The 26,274-nt window shown below is 55.4% G+C and overlaps 1 protein-coding gene across 1 annotated transcript; it reads right to left on the bottom strand.

Annotated features, from left to right (window-relative positions):
- Positions 1-6,611: 6,611 nt before the first annotated feature.
- On the bottom strand, positions 6,612-14,181 carry STAG3 (stromal antigen 3). Its single transcript, XM_030485601.1, has 29 exons — positions 14,096-14,181; positions 13,925-14,021; positions 13,719-13,835; positions 13,514-13,610; positions 13,357-13,433; positions 13,081-13,285; positions 12,851-13,002; positions 12,703-12,776; positions 12,483-12,606; positions 12,315-12,413; positions 12,155-12,234; positions 11,959-12,066; positions 11,347-11,446; positions 11,156-11,267; positions 10,679-10,782; positions 10,512-10,601; positions 10,310-10,399; positions 9,817-10,017; positions 9,454-9,524; positions 9,147-9,234; positions 8,986-9,066; positions 8,789-8,881; positions 8,536-8,716; positions 8,300-8,427; positions 8,119-8,220; positions 7,588-7,733; positions 7,377-7,505; positions 7,018-7,202; positions 6,612-6,898 (listed from the first exon to the last, which is right to left on the bottom strand). The coding sequence occupies exons 1-29, from the start codon at positions 14,179-14,181 to the stop codon at positions 6,612-6,614; spliced, it is 3,504 nt and encodes a 1,167-aa protein (XP_030341461.1).
- Between the last annotated feature and the right edge of the window lie 12,093 nt (positions 14,182-26,274).

Consider the following 26,274-nt stretch of genomic DNA (forward strand, 5'->3'; position numbering starts at 1 on the left):
TCTCTCAGACTCTTTTTCTGCTTGCCATACATACAGCAGGTGAATTACGTTCCTTTCACAACGTGGCCAACCTTCCACTTCTCTATGTGCACGGACAGGCCACAACAGACAGGAAAATCTGCCCTCCCACTGCTGGAGAGGGTAATATCTCAGAGAAGTCAGCAGATGTGGATGAGACCACAGGAAAAAAGTCAGTATCAGAATTTGGAGGAAAGCTGTGGTGTGCTTTTGGCTGTCCTCGTCACACCATGGGACAATGATTCATTGCCATTTCTGGGGCTTACTCCTGATGTGGGATCAGGTGTTTTTAAAACAGCAATGCCAAACAATTAGTGCTTAATAGATAAGCAACTCACTGCTGTTCTTAGTGTGAACAAGGGAATAAACAAGCCCAAATGCCAAATTACATTCCCAGGGAATTGCAGAATGCTTACTACCTTGTTTTAAACTGCTCTCATCCCTGGCAGTGTTCAAGGCCAGGTTGGATGAGGCTTGGAGCAACCTGGTCTAGTGTGAGGTGGCCCTGCCCAGGGCAGGGGGTTGGAACTGGATAAGCTTTAAGGTCCCTTCCAACACAAACCATTATAGATTCTGTGAATCTATGATTTTGATTGATAACAAAAACACCCTGGCCTTTAACACTGCCAGGGATGGGGCAGCCACAGCTTCTCGGGGCAACCTGTGCGAGCAACTCACCACCCTCGCAGGTAAGAACTTCTGCCTTAGATCTCATCTCAATCTCCCCTCTATCAGGTTAAAACCATTCCCCTTGTCCTATCAGTTGCCTAGCCAGGCATCTCCCCTATTTGGCTCACTCATCGGCTGCGTCAGGAAGTTATATTCCACAGCCTACAAGAGCCTCCCGGGTTGTCTCTTCTCTGCTGTTGTATTTCCAGCAAGCACCTGGAAGGTTGAAGTCTCCCACGAGAACAAGTGCAAGTGATCGTGAAACTTCTCTCAGTAGTTTGAAGAACACTTCATCCATAGCTTCATCCTGGCTGGGTGGTCTATGACAGACACCTACCAGGATATATAGCTTGGTTGGCCTTCCCCCTGATCTCCACCCACAGGCACTCAGCCTTCTCACTCACAACATTGAGTTCAAGGCAGCCGATGCACTCCCTGATGTACAACGCAACCCCACCACCTCTTTTTCCTTGCCTATCCCTTCTGCAGATGTAGCCATCCATTGCAGCACTCCAGTCATGCGAATTGTCCCATGTGTAGGTGACGCCCAGCACCAGCTGCCCAGCACCATCTCCTGCCACCTCGGGCATAGGAGCATGAGCTGAACATTTGCACTTTGGAAGCTGGCTTCTGGAGCACCTGAGATTGATGCCCAGAGAGGTAGAACACAGATGGGGTGTAAGGTATTGTTAGTTTTACTCAGCTTAGTACGAAGTACTGCTTTTCCTATAAACTCCCTGGAATGCAAAGTGTAACTCACCAGCTGGTCCCCTTACCAATGCAACACTCGTAGCTGTAGGAAAAAGTCAGCTCTTGGTCCTCTGAAGACAGGTTGCTTTCTTGGTTTTCCTCTTCACCAGCCATAAGCATCCTGCAGATGAGCAAATGTGCAACAACTGCTCTGGCTTCCTTTATCCCAGGTGGTGGTTTTCCCCTCCCCTTTCCCTACGGATTGTGGGAGGGTGGTGGGATCTGATGCACCTGAGGCACAGTCACTCGTTGGGGAGTTCATTCAGCTCTTGGGCTCTCCTGGTGTCAGTCCTTTGCTGTTCCTTCAGTCTTTTGATGGCTTTGAGGTCTCTCCACTTTTTATTTTGAGCTTTTACACTTTCAGCAGCTGAGGTTTATCCAGAGGGAGTTTCTGGATGGGCTGGCGCTCAGCACACACGTGTCAGTAAGCATCTATATGTGAAACCTTTTTATTTCAGGTTACCAGTTTAGCATTGGTTGTTGAGGCAGGATGCGAGGGACTGGACATGTGCGCTTTGGGAGCTGGTTCCGGGGGAGCCTGAGAGCACTGCTACAGAGGCAGAACACGGAGTTTTTGGTGGCAAAGGAAGGGTGGATTGCCATGTTGGTGACACTGTTCCAGAGCTCTCCTTGTGTAGGTGATGCCCAGCACCAGTTTTTAGTCCTGGCACCTCGAGTGTGGGAGCAGGGGCTGCATGTTTGCACTCTGTGAGCCGTGCTCCAAGACAGCCGAGAGCACGCAAACAGAAGGGCAGTACACGGAGCTTTAAGGGGCAGAGGAAGGGCCCGTTATCGCGGTGGTGGCACTGTTCTGTGAGCCGTGCTGCTCGGGGCGCTCCGCACGGGGGTCTGTGGGAGCCCGTGTTTTATGCTGACTGTCCCAGAGCGTGTTTGCGGTCCTGGTGAGCTCGTTGCACGATTTACAGTTCAGCCGAGCTCAACTGCTGTGAACAGATGAGGAACAGGCAGCCACCCGAAACCAGTCTCGACGGAGCCTACAGGCACCGGGACGCCGCTGGATCCGCGGTGGTGACTCTCTCTTGCTGCAGCTCTATCCCGGCTGCTTGCTGGATTTCCTTGTTTTCTATTCCCCCCCTTTGCTACCGCTGTTTTCTTTCCACAGTAAATAACTGCTTTGTTTAGATAAGTGAGCAATAAATCTCTTTGATTAGCGGCATTTGACCTCGTTTTTGCCTGAATCTCACTCTGGGTGTAACAACCAACCTCCCCGGCTCAGCTCCTCCTGGACCGGGACACGGTCATTGTCCAGAAGCGGCCCCGTGGGGCTCCGGCTGACGCGAGGGGCAGTTTTGGGTCCCGCTGGAAGGTCCGGGGCTGTGGGGCGCGGGGAGAAGCCGCTCCCGGGAGCCACAGCTGGGGTTAAACGGGCAGAGAGGAGCGGTCCTGGAGGAAACCGGTGCGGAACCGGCGCTGCCGGGGCTGTGGCTGGACATTACCCCCCGGCGCCGCGTGTTCTCGCGGGAAGGGAGGAAGGAAGGACGGGACGGGACGAGGAGAGACGCGCCGCCGGGGCCGGGGACCAGCGGCTGCGGGTGACGGGGCTGCGGGGACACCAGGGGCAGGGGGACGAGCGGGCGGCCGGCGGGACCCTGGGCGGCCCCGGCGGGAGGGGCAGGGCCTGTGGAGTTAGGGGCGATGCTACATCTATAAAAGGAAGGGGAGGGCGGGGAGATGTCTATAAAAGGAGGGGGCGGGACGAGGAGGGCGGGGCCATGCCCATAGAAGGAGGGGGCTCTGCCGGCGGAAAGGGTGCGGGCGGCACCGGGGCCGCGGGTTCCCCGGGCATGAGGCGCCCTCGGCCGTCCCCTGGCTTCTTCCCGGGCGGTGTGGGGCTCCAGCGGGCGCTGCGGCTCAGCAGAGCCGGGCCCGAGAGCGGGCCCCGCGTTCCCGGTGCGTGGCTGCCGGGGTGCTCTGGGCTCCTCTCCCCGAGAGAGCCGAGCCCTGCGGGGCTGGACACCGGCTCCGCGGCCCGTCCGGGGCTCCTGGCTCCGGCACACGTAGCCGAGTCTTGGGAGCGGAGACCGAGGGCTGAGCCTGGCCTGGAACCGGGCTCGGAGCTGAGAAACAAAGTCCCGAGAGTTGGGGTGTGGAAACCAACCGGCTCTTGGGGCCGTTTCGGGTTCAGAAACAGAGATCGAGCCCCGCGGTTTGGGGTCTGGAAATCGGCGTCACTGACGCCAAAGTTGGGGCTCAGAAACGGAGACCAAGCGCGACGTGTTGGAGCCTGGAACCCGGCTCCTGTGCTCTGTTGCGGGGGTTCAAACAGAGTTCGAATCCCGCGTGTTGCCGCTCAAACGCCACCTCCCAGGAGCCGCGGGGTTCGCCAGGGGCACGGCGGGACCCGCAGCTCCAGCGGGGCCCTGCTGGCGGCACGATCCCCCTTTCAGCCGGGGCCCCCTCGGGCCGTGCTGTCCCTGCTGCCGCCGCCGCGCCGCCTGCCGGCTGCGAGCGGTACCGCGCCCCGGCGCAGCGGTGCCTTCGGGGGCGCTCGGCGCGGCCCCGACCGACCAATCAGCGGCTGCCGGCGGGGGGTGCGGGAGCGGTGCGGTGCCGCCCTCTAGCGGAGGAAGGGCAGCACAGCGGTGCGTGCGGCTGGGGGGCGATGGGAGAGCAGGGGGGTGCTGCAGGAACATCGCAGCGTTGCAGTTGTTCCCCTTCCTCTTACCCAGAGGGTTCGCTGGCCGGTCTGCCACCTCTCCTCGAGCTCTGGGAGTGTGAGGGAAGCCCTCGCTCCATGGAATTCTAAACTCCATCCCTCCTTCCTTGCCTCAGCAGTGTTGTACATGGTCCTTCCCTGCCCAGCGATGGTCAGTCAGTAAAGCATCTTGAGAAACAGAGTGAGGAATTGTGGCGGAATGAACATACCCTCAAACCTGCTCCAGATGGATTTCCAGCAGCTGGTGCTGGAAACTTACCCTCACCCCAACCAGGCCTAACCCGAACCCCCCAGAGCCACAAGAGCTATTGCTGCTGGAAATCCATCCTGAGTGGGATTTGGGCCCCTGCCCAGACTGAATCCTGGCTGCTTTTGTAAGGCAGGATCTTTAGAGCTGAGCTTAGAGGTGCCCAGGACTCACCTTGTGCCTCTGCTGCAGCCTCCCTGCAACATGGTGCAGCACCACATTGGGGCACGCTGAAGTGAAATGCCAAAGGTATTGGGTGTCTCAGATCAAACTCCTCTGCCATTCTGCACTCACACTGCATCTTACATCCCAGCCTGTGCTGCTGAGCCCGCCTGAGCTCCTGTACTTGGGTTCTAGAAGTAATGCTGCCCTTGTTTCTCTCCCCTGGAAATGGTCCCTGCCCCACAAAGTCAGCCCAGGCCCTTCTTCTAATTTAAACCTTGCCAATGATAACCTGTATCTATTTTTATGTGTTGTATGAAATGTTGTTTCAGTTCCATTTCCAGCAAAGGCCTATTCGCATCATGTAAGTCATCATCAGAGTAGAAGTTAATGACTTCCTTTTTGGGGAAGCCAAGACCTAAAGGACTATGGAAAATGAAGCTTCCTTTTCCTATTAGAGTTGTTTTCTCCAGGTTGAGTTGGAAACACAAAATATGTTCCTGTCCTGCCGTGGTCTGACCCCAGCCGGTAACTCAGAACCACGCAGCCGCTTGCTCACTCCCCCCATTCTTCCTCCCCCTGCTCCCAGAGGGATGGGAAGGAGAATGGAAAGAATGTAACTCCCACAGGTTGAGATAAGAGCAGTCCAGTAACTAGGGTACAATACAAAACCACTGCTGCCACCACCAATGATAATAATGATAAGGGAAATAACAAGGGGAGAGGACACAATTGCTCACCACCGACCGATACCCAGCCTGACCCAAGCAGCGATCTGGGCCTTCTGGGTGACTCTCCCCAGTTTCTGTCCTGGGCATGGTGTGCTGTGGTATGGAATACCCCTTTGGCCAGTTTGGGTCAGGGGTCCTGTCTCTGCTTCCTCCCGGCTTCCTGTGCCCCTCCTCACTGGCAGAGCATGAGACTGAAAAGTCCTTGATCGGGGTAAGCGCTGCTGAGCATCAACTAAAACATTGGTGTTATCAGCGTTGTTCTCACACTAAAGCCAAAACACAGCACTGCACCAGCTGCTGGGAAGGAGGAAAAACAAGTTCCAGCTGAACCCAGGACAAATACCAAATTAAATGCATTAATTAATTAGTATGTCCCTGAATATAGACACTTGGACAGGGCTACAAGGATTCTTCAACTCGTATTTGGCTGTGTATAGAGGCAACAGCTCTCCAGGAAGGCTGCAACAAGAGAACCAGACGTCTTCTCTCCAACCAACATAGATTCCTGTTGATGAGGCCTGAGAAACAGGCAAACTGCTGCAAAAGGAAACACCCCGAGGAGCCCCACACTGACCCCCCCCACGCTACGGACACCCACAGTGAGACCCCCCCAACAACTCCCATTCTGACACCCCTCCCAAAGAACCCCCCAACACCACCAGCTGCCAAACAACTATTTATTAACTGTCAACAGACTGGCACTCGGGGGGGGGGGGGTGCACCCCCCAACATCTGGGTGCCTCCCCCAAATTTGGGCTCATAACGATGATGAACAGGTTCCAAACTCCTCCGTGTCGCTGGGAGGGGGGTGCGCTGGGGTCCTTGATCACCCACCCTAGGGGGGCAGAAAGGGAAGGGAGTGTCACCCAAACTGGGGGGTGAAAGGCTCCCCCAAATCCACACCCACCCCTCCAAAATCACCTTCATGTTCAACATGCTGTCAAAGACGCCCCAGAGATAGTCCTTGGTGGCTGGGAGGGGGGGCTCACACTGCCCTCCTCTTCCTCCTGCTCCTCCTCTTCCTCCTCCTCCTCCACCACCATCAGGCTGCGGCTGGAGTAGAACAGGGGGAGAAGGTGGAGGGACCCCCCCCAGACTGACCTCCCCCAACAGACCCAGTGTTCTCCTCCAAACACCCAGTACCCCCCCAAGCCCTTCAAAAGCTCCCCCCCAATGCCCACCCCATGATCCCCCCTCCAAGCCCCCCAACAGACATGCCCCCCTCATCCCCCCTGAGACTCCCCAACACCCCCAATCCCCCCCGCCCTCCCTGAGCCCCCCAACAGCCCCACTGCCCGCCCTATGCCCACTTTGTGCCCTCCAATATCCCTAATCCCTCCTCTCTGCTCCCCCCCACTCAACCAACAGCCCTGTTCCCCCCAATGCCCACCCTGAGCCCCCCAAGCCCCTCAATCCTGCCCCCCAGTGGCCCCCACCCGTACCCCTCCCTCACGCACGGGGTCACCCCACTGCTCCCCATGGTCATGGAGCTGCTGCTGTGGTGAAGAGAGGATGGAGCTGGGGAGGAATGGCTGGGGGAGAGCCGGGGGGGCCGGGGGTCACCCCGTAACATGGTGGAGGTCAAGGCCAAGCTGGGGGGGCGGCTGCTCGGCCATGGGCTGGAGTCGGGGGGCTGCGGGGGGGCTGCGGGGGGGGGGATGTAGAGCATGAGAGACTCCCCCAACCCCACAGAGCCCAGATGGGTGCTGGGGGTGACGCGACCCCCACGACCCCCGACCCCCCCCCAGCACCCCAATCCTCACCCTCCAGGCGGGGTCTCTTGGTGGGCTGTGGGGTGGGCGCTGCGCCACGGCTGCCCTCCCCGGTCCCCCCCTCATCCTGTGGCTGGAGCGAGTTGCGGTAGGTGACAAGGGACGGCCACTGCCCCGTGTCACCTGGTGCCAGCACCCCGAGGTGCTCCCGGGACATCTTGTCCAGGTAGGTTAAGCTGGGGAGGGACAACAAAGGCGTGTGGGGGGTCAGTGGGGTACTGAGAGGCACACAGACATCTCACATCCCCCCAGGGTCCCCACGTTGACCCCGAGGACCCCAATGGGACCCAAATGGACCTGAAGGGACCCTCCCAGTCTCACCCTAGGATGCCCCCCCCAAAATAACTCACAGCAAAGCTTTATCCGGGCGCAGCACCCAGGGCGAAAACTCGCTCAGCACCTCCAGGAAGGGTAAATTGAGGGCTGGCAATCCCGGTTCCGAGCCCGGGGTCTTCTGGAAAGCGAACAGGATCCCTTCCCTGGCAGGGATAAAGGTATAAGGAGGGCGGTGACACCCCCAAAAATACCCTCTGCCCCCTCAGCATTTTCATCCTGTTGTACCTGTGGATGTGGAGCAGCAGTGGGCGGCTTTGGAGCTGGTGGAGGCTGAAGAACAGGGAAAACCTTCGTGCCAAGTCCCGGATTTCTGGGAAAGTTTCTGTCATCCGGATGTCGGGACCTTCTTGGTGCAGCAGCTCAGTCATCAGCTATGGTGGGGGGCACAAGGTTAGGGGGGAACCTTTGGAAACCCCCCCCCAACCCTCCCTGGAGCACACCCAGAGCTTCCCAGATCCCTGGACCTCCCCAAAGACACCCCCTCAAACCCCATCCACATCTCCTAGAGCCCCCCCCAAACCTCCCTAGAGCACCCCAAAGCCCCCCTCAGACCACTCCAGATCTACCCAGAAATCCCCAACCCCCTGGAGTACCCCCAGACTCTCCCCCCACATCCCCAGATCTCTCCCTCAAACCCCATCCACAATCCTGGAGCCCCCCAACCCTCCCTAGAGCAGCCCTCCAGAGCCCCCTGGAGACCCCAGTCCTGCCCCAGGGCCCCCCAACACACACGCCCCCCCCCCCCGCCACCCCAACCTGCTGCAAGCTGAGGAGCAGGGTGTGAGCCCACTCCTGCCGGTCGATCTGCCGCGTCAAGGTGAGCGTTTCTTTGATGATGTCCCCATAATCGCTGTAAAACTGGGGAGGGAGGGACAGGGCCCGACGTCCCCAAAGTGTTGCGGGGACAGCAGGGACCTGCCCGGGTGCACCCTGTTACCTTGGTGTAGTGCTTGAAGACGTCAGAAGCGGCGCTGAGCTCCAAGACGCCGTAGATGATGAGTTTGCAGAAGCCGGCCAGAAGCACCCGGCGCCGGTGCAGCTCCTCGATGCGGCTCTCGCTGTCCTCTACAGAGACAGGAGAGGACAATTAAGGAGGGGCATAATCAAAGAGGAGACAATTAAGGGAGGGACAAGCATCCTGGAGTGACACTGAGGGATCACCCAGTGATTTACCGGTGGCCGGGACCTCCTCGTGGCTACAGGCAGGGTAGAAGACGTGGTCCATGAGGAAGGCGGCCAGTTGGGATTGCAGCTCAGCATCGGGACATAGCACCAGCGGAGCCAGCTCCTCTCGCCCGTCCTGTGGCAGCTGTGGCCCCAACACCAGCAGCAGGTCGCTGAGCACTCTGAAGGCCTGAGAACACAAGGATGGGCTCAGCATCAGAGCTGGTTCCATCTCTTCCCATCCCTCCAGGTCCCTATGTACCTGTTCCCGGACGCCAGCGTCCATGTCGGACAGGCAGCTGTGGCACAGAGAGTAGAAGGTGATGACTCTGGTCTTCAGGCTCTGTAGCTGCTCCTGGGCAGGGGAACATGGTGACGTTTGGGGACATGGTGGCTTTAAGGACACGATGGCCTTTAGGGACAGAGGGACAACCCCAAATTGTCCTGGTGGCCACTCACCTCAGGGACATCGGTGCTGGGCAAGCGCGAGAACTCCCAGAGGATGTGGAAATAGAGGGAGGTGATGGTGGGGACAAGGACCTGCGGGGATGGATGTGGGTGAGGGATGTGCCTCGTCATGTCCCCAGTGTGTCCCCAGCGCCGTGTCCCCAGGGTGGTACCTGCGGTGGCACCTCGCCTGTGTCCATGGCATGCTGCAGGAGCTGGGCGCAGGGATCAAAGAGCTGCCAGGGCGTCAGGTCATGGGCGCTGCGGGGACAGAGCGGTGTCAGCAGGGTGAGGCGACGTGGGGGACAGGCATGGGGACATGTGGAGCATGGGGCATAGGACACAGGGGACAGGATGATGGGGACATGGGGAGCAGATGAGGACAGGGACACCAGGGGATGGGGAAATGGGGAACAGAAGGGAACGATGGCACCCAGGGGACCCTTGGGGACACGAACACAGAAGTGGCCTCCAGCTCACTTGAACAGGATGGAGATCCTCTTCAGTGTGGCCGCCATGCTGTACACTTCCTCCTCGTCCAGGGACGAGGCCTGCGCAGGGCCAGGAGTTGGGGACACCTCATGAAGGATTGGGGACCCATAACCGGCTGGGTCCCTTGCTGTCTCCCCCATCCAGCGCTTTCTAGACCAATTTCCCTGCCAATCGTCCCTACCCAAGCCACCAGTGTCCCTACAGCTCCTGGTCCCTCTCTTGTTCCCATCCTGGCTCCATGTCCCTGTCCCCAGCCCCATCCTGGCTCCGTATCCCTGTCCCTAGCCCCATCCCCACCCCATGTCCCGGTCCCCAGCCTTGTCCCCAGCTCCATGTCCCTGTCCCCTCTACCTGGAGCATCTCGGTGATCTCCTGGTTGCACTTGTCAGCCAGCTGGTCAGCCAGGCGGCTCCGTACCCGGTCCCCATGCCGCTGCAGGGCCAGCTCAGGGTCACAGAGCGCGTGGAGCGCGCGGGATGCAGCTTCCAGCACCGTCTGCTCCGTGTGTTTCTGCACCACCTCCTCCAGCTGCTCCAGCACCAGCTCCAGGTGCTGCAGGAGAGACACATCACCTTCCCGGGGGCACAGAGCCACCCAGGGACCCCCCATAGGGACATACAGACCCCCCCAGTGAGGATGGGGATAGCTGTGGACACGCCGGGGTGATGGGGACAGCATGCTGATGGGGGGCACTTGACCACCAAAGGGGACATTTGGGGAACATGCCGCATCCCATCCCTGTCCCAACAGTTTTGAGGGGCAAAGCGGCTCAGCCCCAGTCCTGGGGGGGTTGGATCCTGCCCAGGGGGATGACATGAAGAGGGGTGGCACAAGGGGACAACACCTTCTCCAGCCGCCCGGTGCAGTAGATGCTGAGATCGAAGCAGCGCAAGACCTCCAGGAGCGGAGCCGCCTTCTCAGCATCTGCCGAGAACTTGGTTGGGGGGGACACGATAGTGAGAGGATGAGGAGGAGGACAGGGGGGTCACCACCGACTCCCCCAAACCCCTGGAGATGCCAGGGGGGTGTCCCCCCTCCCCATCAACCTTGCCCAGCAGCTTGGGAAGAGCCGGGATAAGGCAGTGGGTAAGGCGGATTCTTTCCTCCGTCTGTGCCTTCCGCTCTCGGGATGAAGTCTGGGGACACAAAGAGGGGGTCAAGGGGGGGGTCCTCCCAACCCCCACCCCAACTTTGTCCCCTCCCAGCCCGTTACCTTCTTGGCTGGCTCACGGCCCACAGGGGGTTGCCCCTCAGCCGCCTGGACCACGCTGGCTGCCAGGATGTCCACCAGCGCCTTCTCCTGCTGGTCTCCCAGACCTGGGGAATGGGGAGGGGGGTTGGAATGAGGGGAGCCTGCAGCCAGCACCTCCCCATCTGCTGCATCATGGGGGCCCAGGGCATCCCAGTACATCCCAGTATGAGTCCTGACTGCCCACCAGTGCGGTGGCGATGACACAGCCAACCCAGGGACATCCCAGAGTGTTCCACAGCTGCCCTAGTGCTTCCTACTGACATCATAGTATCTCCCAGTAATGTCCCAACATGCCCCAGGAATGTCCCCGAGAGTCTCCCAGCATATCCCAGTGGCATCCCCATGCCTCCCTGTGTCTCCCAGCGTCATCCCAGTGTCATTTCAGTGCCTCTTCCGTGATATCCCAGCACATTCCGGTGTCTCCCAGTAGCACCATACCCTCAGCAGGCGACTCCTCCAACAGCAAGGCGCTGATGGTCTCCCAGTCCCGCAGCTGCGGCCCGGCGCAGTCCCACAGGCTGTCCACCAAGTAGGCTGTGTGCTCATGGAGCTGGGGATGGTGGGGACAGGGGGTCACGGCATGCAGGGACCCCCCATTGTCCCACCTGGCCCCCCGCAGCCATCCTCACCTCGATCTCGATGAAGAAGGTCAGAAGGAGCCGAAAGAAGGTCCTGTTGTCCCTGTCATGAGGTGCGTCCATGCCCGCACCTTGCTGGGGGTCCAGCAGCCTGGGGACATGCAGACAGGGTCAAACACGGGGGTCCCACATCTCCCCCAGCGTGAGGATGGAGCTGGGGGACACGCAGGGACCAGGCACCCAAGGGACATGGACGGGGGGTCCCAGGTACACCCCACTTTGGGGACAGAGCTGGGGAACACCCAAGGGCCAGGGATACAGGGGTCCCATGTCCCCCACCACGGGCCATGCTCTGATCCCTGTGCCCCAGGGGATCACATCTGCTTCTGCCCCAGATGTGCCAAACCCAAACACCGCTGATGCCATAGGCCTGTGCTGAGATAAACACATGGCTGGTGCAAGAGCACAAGTGGCTCCAGTTGGGTTTGGCCACCCCAGTGTCCTGCTCTCATTAATGCTGGCACTAACGAGACCAGGATGAGGGGAGCTGGTGAGAAAACAGAGCCTTGGCTCATGCTTTGGTAGGCTCGGTGTTTTGGGGGGTTGTGGGTGGGTGACAGCAGCACCAGGGATGGGCTGTGCTGGGTACCGGGTCTCGCTCACCGGCGGTAGAGGAAAATCCCAGCGGCAGCGGCCAGAGGCCGGTTGGATACGAAGACGACGGGGTAGACGCTCTGGCAGTCCTCATCCGTCAGCGCCTCCTCCATGTTCCTGTGAAGTAGGAAGGCTGGGGGGGTCCCCAAGGGCCTCTGGGGTGTCCCCTCACCCCCTGCAAAACCCTGTCCCCCCCCACACTCACTCCAGCATCAGCGTCAACAGCTTCACCACCTCCACAGCCACGCTGGGCTCCTTGTCAAGCACCATGGCCACCATGCGGGTCTGGTGAAGGACACATCAGTGTCACCCTACAGGGGGTGGGGGAGACACCCAAGGGACCGTCCCCATGGAGGCCCCCTCACCTTGAAGCGCCTGGTGAAGAGCTCCATGCGGGCAGCTGTGTCCCGGTGGCCATAGAGCCCCTGCAATGCCTTCACGCACTGCAGGCGCACCTCCCGCTGCTGCAGCGGCAACTGTCAGCGGGGGCCCCGTCCCTGCGCCCCCCCACATCCCCTCCCATCGGTACCCACCTTGTCATACAAGGTCCACCCGATGTACTTGAGGTAGCTGTCGGTGAGGAAGGAAGCCGTGTAGGTCTTCATCCACGTCCCCAACTCCTCCATGCAGATGGCTCGGATGTCCGGCACCACGTCCCTGCAGCGCGCAGCAATGCCGGGGGTCTCCTGCCGCTCACCCCCAAATCTCTCCCCCACCCATGAGACCCCCCCATTCCACTCCCAAGCCACTGACCTGTAGCGATGCACGAAGACGCCCTTGAAGATGGCGTTCATCATGTTCTCGAGCTCCTCCTGCTGCTCTCTGAGCTGGTGTGGGGACGCGGCGCGGTTCAAGCCGGGGCCCGTGCCACCATCACCATGCTGGCACCGCTGCCACTCACCTCCCGGCGTTTCACTGTCAATGCCTCCAGCTTCTCGGTGGCGCGGCGGCCGGGCCCTTTGCTCCGCTCGGCCTCGTATTGCCGAAGGCTGTTCTCCTGCTGCACGCTCACGCCCAGCGCCACCTCGACCAGCGCCGACATCAACTTCATGACTACGACGACACCGCTTGTGGGCACTGGGACCCCTTCCATGGGGTGCCCACGGAGAGCCGCCCATGGGTGCTGCCTACCTGCCAGGGTGCTGGTGTGGCGGAAAGCCCGTACTTGGGAATCAGAGAGGCTGATGAGGAAGGAGATGAGGGAACCCATCAGGAATTCGTCATAGATGACACTGTATTGGCATCGCTGCACCACCACTGTCAACCACTCGCAAAACCCAGCCCGGAAACGGCGCCAGGGTCGGGTGTTGAGCGAAAGGGGATACTCCGGCGAATCCTATGGGAGACACAGATGGGGTGAACTGGATCCCCCCCTCTCCATCGCCCACTCCTGTGCCAACCCGGCACCTCCTTGAACTGCTCTGTCAGCTGCTGGATGATCTCCGAGTTCTGCAGGTCCCTGAACATTTTTGGTGTCACCACACCTATGGGGGAGAGGGGAACGGGTGAAATGGGGGTCCCGCCAGCAGCACTGAGGGGACCCCTCCACCCTGGGAACCCCGACCTTTGCAACCGCAGGAGCAGACGATAAAGTTGATGAGCTCCAAGAACCCTGTCTCACGGTCTCGCTTGTAGGTCTCCAACCAGTCATCCACCACTGTCTGTGGGTGCAAAAACAGGTTGGGAGCCCCCAAGCTCCCCTTCTCCCCCCAAATCCCCACCCATGTGGCCCTGCATCCCCAGGGAGTGCTGCCTCAGTTTGGGGTTACCTCCACGGCGATTTTGGCTGATTTAACAGCTTCAAAGAGGGTGTTTGGCTCCGGGTTGACCGTGGATGTGCTGCTGCAGTCTCCGTTTGGCTCTGTCATCCGGGGACACTTCCTGACCTGGGGGGAGACACATTGAAGGGGGGGTTGGGGACGCTGTGGGATTGCACCCACACATGGAATGGGGAGAAGGGAGGGTCAGGACACACGTGGCCGTGGTTCGGCAACCGCTGGGGTCCCCGTTTGCCGCATGGCCGGAGCGTGGCCTCAAAGTCGCTGCCAGAGTCATCACCGCTGGCGAGATCCCTGCGGGGATGGAGGAGGGGCTGAAGGGGTCGCTCTGGGTGCCCTCCCCCACCCCAAACCCCCCCGTCACTCACGAGGTGTCAGAGGGGGGCGATGATGGCCCCACGGACCCCGCTGTGGAGCCGGATCCCTGGGTGCGGGATGAGCGTCGGGGAACCATGGTGCCAGCAGGGCCTTAGGGCGGGGGGGGCACAGTGGGTGCAGGCAATGGGCGGCCCCTCAGCCCTGACACCCCACGGTCTAGGGGGTGCCCCAAGAACCACCCCCCCCAGCACAGCTTGGGGACACCGAGGAGCCCACAGTGGCCCTGGGGGGGGCGCATGGGAGGAAGGTGCCAACCCCCCGCGGGGCACAACGGGGGTCAGGCTCCCCCCAACCTCTCCCCGGGCACGTTCCGGCCCCTCCGCCCCGTCCTGCCTCGCCTCCCGCCGCCGAGCGACCGACGTCCGGCCCAGCGCGACCCGGCGGCGCCCCCTATGGCCTCCCAGTGACCCTCGGTTTCCTGCCCCGTGCCCCCCAGTACCGCCCAGTGCGCACCCAGTGCCCCCCAGTACACCCCTGTGCCTGCGGCACCATCGCTTCACCCTGCATCTCCTGGGGCGCCTCCAGGGCAGGTGACACCCCCCGACACCTCCTCCCCAAAAATCCCTGGGGGCGCCCCACGGATGCCTCGGGTGGGATGCGGGTGCCCATCACCTTGGATGGGGGGGCCCCAAATTGCAACCTGTACCCCCTCGCACTGTCAACCCCCCCAGCCTGGCGCAGGAGTTGAGCCCCGATCAGGAAGTCACATACTGGAAGCAGCTCAGGCAACGCAGCCAAATGACAATGAAACCAGAAGGCAAACAAACCTAAACCTAAGGACAGCAGGAAACCAGAGACTCTCCCCATACCCACGACCCCACGGTAGCTAAACAGGAGTCAAAGGCAGCCCAGTAGCACTGTTGCAATAAAGACAGAAAATAAATACAGCAATAAAATAGAAAAACTAACAGAAAACCAGAAGATTTATAACACAGCTCTCAGAGAAGGGAAAAGCCGTCCCTGACCTGGCCTTAAATGCAGAGCTGGGGCCAGTGGGGAAGGGTGTGTGGCTGGGGAGGCTCCAGGTGAGGCCATCGGGGTGATGGGGACCTGCTGGGCACCCTGAAACCCTCACTCAGCTGCAGCTGGAACCGAGCAGCTCTGACATCTCCGCTGCCATCTCCAGCACTGCCTTCCCAGCCAGGCCCTCAGCACCCTTGGAGCGAAGGGAGAGCAGAAACAGCATCTTAAAGTGTCTTCTCGGCAGTGACACCCAGGGAGGGCAAGGCGTGAGAAGCACGAAGAGTCACCCCACACACCGCGGTCTGTGGAATCTGCGGCATCAAATCTGACTGTTTTGTGGGGAGTTGACCCCGTTTGTGTCTGAATCTCACTCTGGGTATGACAACCAACCTCCCCGACTCGGGTCCTCCTGGACCGGGACACGGTCATTGTCCAGAAGCGGCCCCGTGGGGCTCCGGCTGACGCGAGGGGCGGTTGTGGGTCCCGCTGGAAGGTCCGAGGCTGTGGGGCGCGGGGAGAAGCCGCTCCCGAGAGCCGCAGCCGGGGTTAAACGGGCAGAGAGGAGCGGTCCTGGAGGAAACCGGTGCGGAACCGGCGTTGCCGGGGCTGTGGCTGGACATTGCCCCCCGGCTCCGCGTGTTCTGCCCGGGAAGGGAGGAAGGAAGGACGGGACGGGACGAGGAGAGACGCGCCGCCGGGGCCGGGGACCAGCGGCTGCGGGTGACGGGGCTGCGGGGACGCCACGGGCCGGGGGACCCGGGGCGGCAGAGGATGGTTTCTGTGTTAACCACTAGATGGACCTCTTTCTCAACATAAAAAATAGCTCCAAAATAAAGGCAGTCCTGGCTTTTGAGTAACCTGAATGTCTGTGGAGAACAGTGTAAAGCTACGTGTAATCAACAGTCTCATCTAGTTGCTTGAATTTACATGGTGTTCTGAATAGATCTGAATTCAACTGTTTATGAATCCTTCAAACTCAGTTGGTGCCACTCTCACCAACCATTCAACACTTCCTGGCTGATGCCACTGAAGAATTCCCAGGTCCAGGCAGCACAAGTGTCAGTGTTAATACCCACCTCTCATTGAAGTCTGAGCAAAACCAGACCAGAGGTGTTTCATTTCGTTTCACAAACAGAAATCACGCTCTACCCCAGTGCAGAGGACTGTGCGCCAGGTCAGGCAAAGCAGTTCATGGCATTTGCCAACTACTCACCTGAAACAGTGAGAGTGGTGGGCTGGAAAAAAGGTTGTTTCTCAATCCAACTGCATCAAATGTCTTTGCTTCTGTTTGTGGGAGGCTCCTGCCAGCAAAAGAAATACAGAAAAAAGAATCACAGAATGGTTTGGGTTGGAAACAACCTTAAGGTCATCCAGTTCCAACCCCCTGCCATGGGCAGGGACACCTCACACTAGAGCAGGTTGCTCCAAGCCCCTGTGTCCAACCTGGCCTTGAACACTGCCAGGGATGGGGCAGCCACAGCTTCTCTGGGCACCCTGTGCCAGTGCCTCAGCACCCTCACAGGGAAGAGCTTCTGCCTTAGATCTAACCTGAACTTCCCCTGTTTCAGTTTGAACCCATCACCCCTTGTCCTATCGCTACAGTCCCTGATGAAGAGTCCCTCTCCAGCATCCTTGTAGCCCCCTTCAGACACTGGAAGCTGCTCTGAGGTCTCCACGCAGCTTCTCTTCTCCAGGCTGAACAGCCCCAGTGTTCTCAGACCGTCCCCATTTTGGATTAATTCTTTGAGCAGACCGGATGGTAGAGTTGACATCAAAACTGTCATTCACTGTTGGCCTCTGGTGCTGTCTTCCCAAAGAGTATTCCTCCGTGACAGGCTTCTGATGAGCCTCATTTAAACAGACATAGTCTTTTAGCCTTCATTGCTTAGAACATTTTCATGAAATTAGCCTTTCATGAAGGTAGAATGGCTGAAAGCAAAAATGAAGAAATAAGTACTTGAAACCGGCAAGTGGTGTACCCAGAAGAGACGCAGAGCCATGATCCTTCTTGTAGCAGGGACAGAGCTCCTTGGCACATGGTTCTGTGGATGCTGAGAATTTACATGGGTTCAAGAAGCAACTGCGAAAGAAAAGTGGTCCATGAAGGGCTACCAACCACAAAGAACCATTTGGCTTGGAAGGCCTCTGGACCACAAGGCTCAAGGGCCTGGGACAATAGTCTAATGAGGACTGTCCAAATATGCTGCCCTGGTTTTAGACTCTCCCTAGATGTTCTCTGCTGGCCACTGCCAGAACCAGGGTAATGCAGTAGGTGGACCTTGGGCCAGAAAGAAGGCACCTGACTGTATCAGAGCATTTTAAATGCTGGCTCTCATAATAGTGAGGTTTTTTTCCTCTGTGGCATATTATTTTGCAGGCAGCATTTGCCAATATGCAAACCTTGTTACCATGAAAGCCTTTGCACAGTTTTCTTTTACATGGTAACTTCCAAGTAGGTGTCAATTGGTGAAGATGCTCTGTGCTATTGAAAGGCTCATACTGCAGTGCCAGCAAGACTAGAAAGAGTAAATGGGATGAAAAAGACTTCTACTTTTGTTTTAAGAGGATAGAATCACTTAGGAAAACAGCAAAACAAGACAGGGTCCTGTGTATCTTGGAGACAAAAAGCCCTCACTCCACTAGAGATCAGGGAAGGATACCCACATTTTCTGCTCAAAATCAATGTGAAGATCAGTAAGGGAAGAGATCTGTGATGCAAAACCATGAAGGGTTTTACTTACTAAGAAGATACCCTCTCCATGCATACACATACAATTATGACAGCAGAAGCACAGTCACTGCCTGGTTCTTGGATTGATTTTTAGGCAGGGAGCATTTGCAAGGTTCAAAGGGAACATGCTAAAAGGAGGATGATGAAGAAAATATGTATATACGTTATCGATTGTGTTAGCTGTAGAAAGACCTTTTATGCTAGCACAGACTTGGAGTGCTCTTCATATTTTGCAGTTGTAATCCTGAGTAGTCTGAGTAAACTCTTGAAAACTTGGATGAGGAAGACTTCTTGTAGCTGTTACTAGGTGGAAATTAGAGAATGGAAGACTATTGCTGCAGTGAAATAGTGTCATTTGTCCCTCGAGGTGTTCCCCGGCTGAAAGCATCCTCATAGGAAAACTGAACAATGGATTTGCTATTGAACCTACACTTCATCCTAACGGGGTTGCAGCATTTCTTACCCAGTCTCCCCCTGGTCGTCAGTCTCACAGGAGCAGAACAACCCTGCATCTGCAAGGGTGTCAGCAAGAGAGCCTGCGGTAACACTGCCCATCTCAGCCTCTGCAGAATGGTGCTGAGGGAGTGAGGCACCTGCCAGTTCAACTGCTGCTCCTCTGCAAACCTCACAGCAAGCACAGGCTGAGCTATTTAAGCAGAGAGATCTGTAGCAGCAAGACTGCAACAACACATTAGTTAAGAGACAGAGGTGAAAATAACAGTGCAGAGATGCTGTTGTAGCAATACAATATTGCTCAAGATGTAAGCCTCACGCAGGTGGATTTTTCTCTGTCACAAATTTGGTAAGCACCTGCTGAAGCACTGAATCACAACTGATCCCATCAGGTACTTGGGTGCTGTGTTGCAGTATGGCCTAAAACTTATGTGTGGATAAGTTGACCCCAGTCATTTGTTAGGGGCTTAGAGCTGCTGCCAGGTAAGATCCCAAGCAAAATGCAGTGGTGGGACAACGGGAAGAGGAGCAAGGGCTGGGAAAGGGCGCATGGACTCACTGCTCCGGCTTGCAGGCCCTGAGAGCTCCCCATTGTCCATCTCCTCCCCACACCTCATCCCCACCACGAGTGTTTTCCCCCCACAGACACGAGCTTCATGCAGAGCATCTCAGCCGGGCAGCACGGAGCACTTGGCTCTGCTGTGCAGGGAGCTGGCAGCCCCTGCTGCTCCGGTCTGCCATATCCCCACATCCATAGGGATGTGGCAGCGGTCTCCTCCCCTCTGCTCCCCTCCTGGTGTGCTGCGGGGGCTCGGCCACCCTGCCATGCGCTGGTGCTGCCCTCAGCTCCTGATCAATGGCTTTCTGAGGGTTCCTGTCACAGTTCTCAACCCCTCCTTCCGTAAACTCAGACTCTGCTCGCCAGTGCTGCTGACGTGCTCCTGGCCCCCCTCTTGGCTCCCCCGCGCTGCTTCAAGCCCATTTCCTCCCAGTATAAAAGGCACAAGCCCCCAGCAGCTGCCCTGCTTCTCCTTGGAGCAGTGGCTACCTGAGGAGCGGCTCTGGTGCAAGCAGGAGCGGCTCTGGTGCAAGCAGGTGAGTGCCTCGCGCTGTCTGCTTCAGTGCTTGTCCTGGCTCTTCCTGCCTGAATGTCCTCTTGTTCCTTTGGAGCTTTAGCTTTTCTACACTGATGTGCTCAATAACTTTTGCTCAGGTTTATGAAGCAAAGGGGACCACGCTGAGGCAACGCTGCCAGACCTACAGGCAGTGATTAGCCACGGCAGGGAGAGCACACGCGGGAGCCTGCAGCACAGCAGTGTGCCTCTTGTGCTGCTCAGCCCTGAAATAAGCCATAGTCCCAGGCCTGGGTTTAGCAGGGGTTTGATCTCATGTGGGGATCTCCAGCGCTGCTTGCAAATGTGAAAGCTATTTGTGATTGCATGGGAGGGGGTATACACAGCGCTGACCTTGAGTAAGATGCTATTTTAGGGTTTAAAGTGTTAATAGCACCTTATCTTCTGAGGATATCTCTTCATCAGGGACTGTAGCGATAGGACAAGGGGTGATGGGTTCAAACTGAAACAGGGGAAGTTCAGGTTAGATCTAAGGCAGAAGTTCTTCCCTGTGAGGGTGCTGAGGCGCTGGCACAGGGTGCCCAGAGAAGCTGTGGCTGCCCCATCCCTGGCAGTGTTCAAGGCCGGGTTGGATGGGGCTTGGAGCAACCTGAACTAGTGTGAGGTGTCCCTGCCCATGGCAGGGGGTTGGAACTGGATGAGCTTTAAGGTCCTTTCCAACCCAAACCATTCTGTGATTCTATGGCATCCACGGCAGGTTTAGACCTCATGGACCTGCAGCAGAGATTGAGTTTGGTGTGCTGAGAGCCCCTGTGTGCCCAGAGGGAGAGCCAGGCTGGTGTCCCATGGCTTGTGTGTGGCAGGCTGACAGCAAGCTGTGATGCTGTGGCTTCACTGCAGTGTTATTAGTGGCTTTACCTTTCTCCTCCCATGTTGATAGAAATTGCCAGATCGCTCTCACAGATGTTGCTCAGTCAAAATTTAAGGGCTCTTTGTGCTCAGGGACAAAGCAGAAGCAGCAGATTGCCCAACTGGCAGCGGTGCTGACTGCTGCTGAGCTCCAGGGGCAAAACTAGTCCTGAAACTTTTAATTGTGTTTTGTTGAAACTAGTAAGTTTTCCAAGTTTTGGGAGCTCATTTAACAGTTGGAAGTGGAGGGGACACACACACTCAGTGACTGTAGGAGGTCTTGTTTTTCAGTTTTCCCTTTGGAAGAAAGCTACAGGTCTGTGGGCTAAGGCAGGTCTGGACCCAAGTTGACCACAGACCACCTCCAGCCCCATTACTCGTGAAAGGACTGTGAGTGGATAACCAGATTTTGTGCTTATCCTTATAGCCTACTGACAAGGTAGAGCTGGGGTTAGAGATGCTCAGCGGCACACGGGGTCAAGTTTGTGGCATCTCTGCCTCGGTTTCTCCCCATACAAATGAGGTGGGATGATTAGGAAGAGCAAAAATTAAGGAGGTGCTGAGCCCCCTGGTTATTTAGAGGTGGCACATTACATACTGAGGAGCAGTGGAAGCCCTGAGCAAAAAATGGCAATAAATAAATAATGGCACCGTAGAAGGTGGCCAGAATGATGGGGACTTGAGACACAGGATTGCTTAGGAGAAAGCTTGTGCTAAAAGCTTTTCCCTGTGTTTCTGTCTGTCATCAACATTGACAAGCTCTTCCTTTCTGTCACTCAGTTCCCAGGCAAAACCAGACAGCAGGTAATCTGGAAAGGATGTCAGCAGCCCTGTAAGCACACCAGAGAGATTCCCCAAAACACCGTTGTTTTGTCTCACTGAACTTAAGGCTTTGCTAAATGTGGAGCAATGCGAGATGCACACCAGCTGAAACTGAAACTCATCCCATGTGTTTTTATGTGCTAAAATCTTGATTGACACGAGGTTGGCACGAGATACTCAAGTTAGAAAAGTTAATTCACAGTTCTGTTCAAATCATGGGTTAAAATCAATGTTCTCCGAGTTGCCTGCTGAGTAATTGTTGATGTGGGATAAAAACCCCAAACAAACCATCAGTGAATACTGGGGGTTGAGGAGCTTTTGACTTTGCATTTGAATGAGACACAAGCATGGTCTCCAGGTGCTTTTGTTGCATTGCCTGCGTGGTGTGCTTGGGAGTATCTTGCATCAAAAGATGTTCATTCCTGCTTGCCTGTACTGAAAGCAGGTTAAGATTTTGGCAGCCGCAGGGGAAAAAACCCCACCTGAACGCAAGGAGAAGCCTCTGTGCAGGTGTCGACAAGAGGATTTCCTATAGCTCTGTACCTGCATACCTGTCTTAAGCGATGCTTAAGCAAACGGGCTCCTGCTGACTCTGTAAGCAGAGGCTCCGGGCTGCCAAACTTGTAGGCAGCCCTTGTGTGTTCAAGGCAGACTGTCCTTGCACAGCATGTGGGAATGCTGCCATGAGGGAGCGCCTACAAACTGCCATTGACAGGGTCAGCAGTAACCCAACCCCAGGATCCTTCACCTCCCAGTGAGATTTTCCCAACCTGGCACCTTCTGTTCTGCATAGCCCTTCTTGGGGCAGGGGGTCTCACGTGTGTTTGCATCCGGGTGCATTGAAAGGATTGGGTCATCTACCAGAGGAAAGCATAACTGGAAATGGTGCTCTTGCGTGCTGGCTGCTGGCTGTGAAAGGGAGTGGTGACACAGGCAGAATGTTCCCTTTCATAGAATCTCAGACTGGTTTGGGTTGGGAGGGACCTTAAAGCTCATCCAGTTCCAACCCCCTGCCATGGGCAGGGACACCTCACACTAGAGCAGGTTGCTCCAAGCCCCTGTGTCCAACCTGGCCTTGAACACTGCCAGGGATGGGGCAGCCACAGCTTCTCTGGGCACCCTGTGCCAGCGCCTCAGCACCCTCACAGGGAAGAACTTCTGCCTAAGAGCTCATCTCAATCTCCCCTCTGCCAGGTTAAAGCCGTTCCCCTTGTCCTGTCACTAAATACACATTTAGTTGTACAAAGAGTGTGTAAAATGTAAATGTTACACATATTTTGCAGGTGAGGAAAGGATGAAAGGCAGAGGCTAAAACACACTTTGGTGGCCAGTGCCCATGCTCATACAGGGGGCCACACAGAAAGTCAGAAGCAAGCTCAGGGCCAGGACTTAAGTGTCCTGTGAAGCCAGGACAGGGGCTTTCACTGGTGGTGAGAAAAACCCTCTGGTTGCAGTTACCTCAGTAGATGGCTCTTTGTTTGCCTTCAAACAGAAATACCCAGGACAGCCCCAGCACCAGTGTTTCACAGAACCGCGTTGTGAAGTGGCTCTGATAGATGGAAACACCCCATTACAATCGATACCTTCCTTTACCTTGAGAGCTTTGACTCATAACATGTTCCCCATGTTCACTTGTCTCCTCACAGCCTTCCCACCGCTGCTCCATCATGTGGCATCCAATCTCGTGCACACCACGTGCCCAGTGGTCACCAAAGCACTTAAAGATGGTCACTATCTACCTGCTGGTGCTCCTGGTATCGCTCAGCTTTGCTTCAGGACACAGCAGACCATTTAAACACCAGATAGACAACAGGAGTAAGTATGAGCATCACCTGATGGAATGCAATGGACTTGAATTTCAGCCATGTTCTGTGGAGCTGCAGTAGTTCACAACTACTTCTTTACAGTAAGAAGAAAGCAAGGGCCAGAAGCTTAAGTTTAATCTACAGACATCGTAATTTCTGTCTGGAACTACGAGTTGTCTCCAAGTCAAAATACAAGTCAATGGTTGAAGTGTCTCCATTTGGAGACACTATGAGCAACTGAGGCTGGCTGGGGGGGCACAATCCCGTATCATCTGAGTAAAAGCTAACACACAGGCCAAAAGGTTTTTGAGGAAAATCTGTATCAGGAAATCTCATCTTCCCCCAAAGAGCAAAGGCTGGTAATTGTATGTGGAGTGGGGGACAGGAGGTGTGGGGAGCAAGGCACATGAGCTCTCAGTGGGACACCTTTCCCCATTAAAGATGATTAGTGATGGTGGGAACCTCAGTTTTTATGTACCCAGGTGAAGAAGGTGAAATGGTTGGGTGTTAGTGGGCAGGAGGGGGTTAAACGTGGTGTGGGAAGACTTCTAACTTGCACTTATGGAGCAATGTACAGCCAAAGGGGATTTTCTATTTTCTCTGTTCATGCATCAAAATGTACAGGGGAAAATCCTGCTGCCCTGCCTGAAACTTTCATAGGACTTGGATGATATATAATGCACTTCAATTCAAATGTATTCCTGTTCCTGACAGTCCTCTGGAATGATCTGGCATTTCCTTGGGGTGGCATCATCTCCAGCACTTTGTAGATATTCCCCGTTGCTGTATATCTTAGTCTTTTAGTATAATGTACACCCCTCTCCACACCTGCTTTAAACCTAGACGAGACTATCTAAGTAGGTCAGGTATAAGTGCACTTCAGATGCTTTCAAAGAAAAAAAGTCATAAATGGAAACAACTTCCCACGTAAACAAGAGTTAGGTTTTTATGCTTTCATCTCACAGGAACCCCTCTGCAATCCAGTGGATTTGTTAGTCTGTAGCTTACCTGGTGCATATAGCAAAGATGGACCTGGACAGTTGGACTTCAGGTCTTTAGCTAAAAGACGACAGTTTAAAAATGGTGGAGCTACTATGGTGTTTGTATCCTGCACTGACAGCTCTTCCAAGGTTCAGATCAGTTTTAAAGCATCCTGTGCCCTCCTGAATCTGATGGGTACTTTGGCTTATGTTAGATTACAAGGAATCTGGAGTGGGACTTTTGACAAGGGCCTGTAGTGACAGGACAAGGGGGAATGGCTTTAATCTGACAGAGGGGAGACTGAGATGAGCTCTTAGGAAGTTCTTCCCTGTGAGGGTGCTGAGGCGCTGGCACAGGGTGCCCAGAGAAGCTGTGGCTGCCCCATCCCTGGCAGTGTTCAAGGCCAGGTTGGACACAGGGGCTTGGAGCAACCTGGTCTAGTGTAAAGTGTCCCTGTCCGTGGCAGGGGCTTGGAACTGGATGAGCTTTAAGGCTCCTTCCAACCCAAACCAGCCCAGGATTATATGATCTGCAGGCTGCAGCCCAGATAGATGGAAGATAATTCTGCATCTGAATCTTCTTCCTTTGGGCCCTACACATGCAAAGCAATCCTCAAAGACACCTCGAAGCTGTGTGGCTGCAGCCTTTCCCCTTGTGTTCTTTCTTGGGCTAAGCCATCCAGCACTCTCCAAATGCTCAGGAAATGTTGCCTGTAAGTGCAGTGGTAGATACTTCACTGACTACTTTGAATTCCAGGTCCTGAGATTGATCCTTTTTGGTACGTGGGTCGTGGCGTGCGCCCCATCGGTCGCTTTGGGAAGAGGCAGCTGAGGAGCAACCATGACAGCCTGCGGCCTGTGAGCAGACACCTGGATTTCATCTTGAACACTTTGTGGGAGCACAAAGTGTTGGACACACAAGACAGTGACTGGTGATCTCTGCTCCCCGAGGTGGCAACTCAACCTCTGTGCTTTGAATCGCATCCTCCCCCTGCACCTCAGGCACCAGTTCTGCTTTTGCCTAGCAATCCCACCCTGCTCTTCTTTCTGCTCCTTGTGCAAGTTCCTTCAAAGAGAAACGCGTTCAGGCTGCAGGTAAAAGACAGTGCATGGACACTAGAACTGAGTGCCACTATAGCTTATTCTTTGTGTTACATCCCCACCCATCTCCTGATGCTGTTCACTGTAATGTTAGTTTTACCCAAACCTACACAGCCTTTGTGCTGGGATTTAAACTCTGCAGTGTTAAATCTATCATGAAACCTTCCTGTCACATTTCAAACTAAATGGCTGTTGATTGATATATAAAAATAAAAAGCAATGGTTGGAAGAAGTAATAAAGGCTCTCACTTATTTTTAATGTACCTGCATTAATGCTGGTGCTCTCTGTGTAATTTCTACATAGATTGTTAACATCCACTTGTAGGAATGTTGCCCTGAACTGTCCACTGGCACTTCATGATTCTTCCTGTACTGCTGGAGAGGTATCTCACTGAGCAAAAAGTTGTTCCTATCAAGGACACGCATTTTCTCCCTGCTGAAGAGAAGAAAAACATAGGCTGATTGAAATCTGAAGACTAATTCTGTGCCTACTGCAGGTAGTTGTGCACCACTGCTCACACGGGGTCAGTGCCCAAACTAGCTGATTCCCTTTAAAATGATGCAGGTGTTTGTAAGCATGTTACCTGGTCAAGCTAAAGTCACTCTTGGAGGATCACAAGCCATGTGCTGCTGCTACCTTAGTCCGCAGCTACGAGCCTGGAGCTGTGGCTCAATACTCACGTTTGCCATGGTAATTAAATGTGTTATGTTAATTTTGTAAGAAGTATTATTTACAGTATGTTTAATCTTAATTAATATCTATTACCAGCAATAATATCTGAATGCAGTTTAATCTATGGCTTATATCCAAAAAAGATAGTTGACAATTTAGTTAATGACTGATGATTAAATCCAGGCCACAGCCATTCTGCAAAAGGGACATTGGAATGAACTTGCATTTCTAGCTGTGCCTTGTTGGAATTACTACAACAATTTAATAGTGGTTGAATTCATCACTGTAGGTGATTTAACCCTTTTTGTTTTCTTTGGATTTTTACTATAATAGGGTATTTACTACTATTTATAATACTGCTTATTTATAATACTATATCTGCTTATTTATAATACTATTTATAATACTATCTGCTATTTACTACTATTTATAATACTATCTGCTGACCGAAAGTATTACTTAAAACATGCAGGTTTAAATGAACACACTCATGGTAGAAAAAATATGCTGACAAAGAAGTGTTTTGATGAGCATTGATTGCATGGGACTTTGGACACACTAGACTAAGATTATCTGGGTTGGCTTCTTGCTCCCATTGGGAGCAATCCCAGAGGGAGTTACAGAAGTTCTGCCCGAGAAGTGCTGTTTGAGATGCTATT

Source organism: Strigops habroptila, chromosome 1, assembly GCF_004027225.2.
Source record: "Strigops habroptila isolate Jane chromosome 1, bStrHab1.2.pri, whole genome shotgun sequence".
Taxonomy (NCBI): Eukaryota; Metazoa; Chordata; class Aves; order Psittaciformes; family Psittacidae; genus Strigops; species Strigops habroptila.

Excerpts from the sequence above, each read along its gene's own strand:
- STAG3 (XM_030485601.1), bottom strand. The coding sequence starts at position 14,181 with ATGGTTCCCCGACGCTCATCCCGCACCCAGGGATCCGGCTCCACAGCG. Across the intron at positions 13,434-13,513 it reads CTGCTCCTGCGGTTGCAAAG|GTGTGGTGACACCAAAAATG; the intron begins GTCGGGGTTCCC and ends TCTCCCCCATAG. Across the intron at positions 10,783-11,155 it reads GGAGGAGTCGCCTGCTGAGG|GTCTGGGAGACCAGCAGGAG; the intron begins GTATGGTGCTAC and ends CCCATTCCCCAG.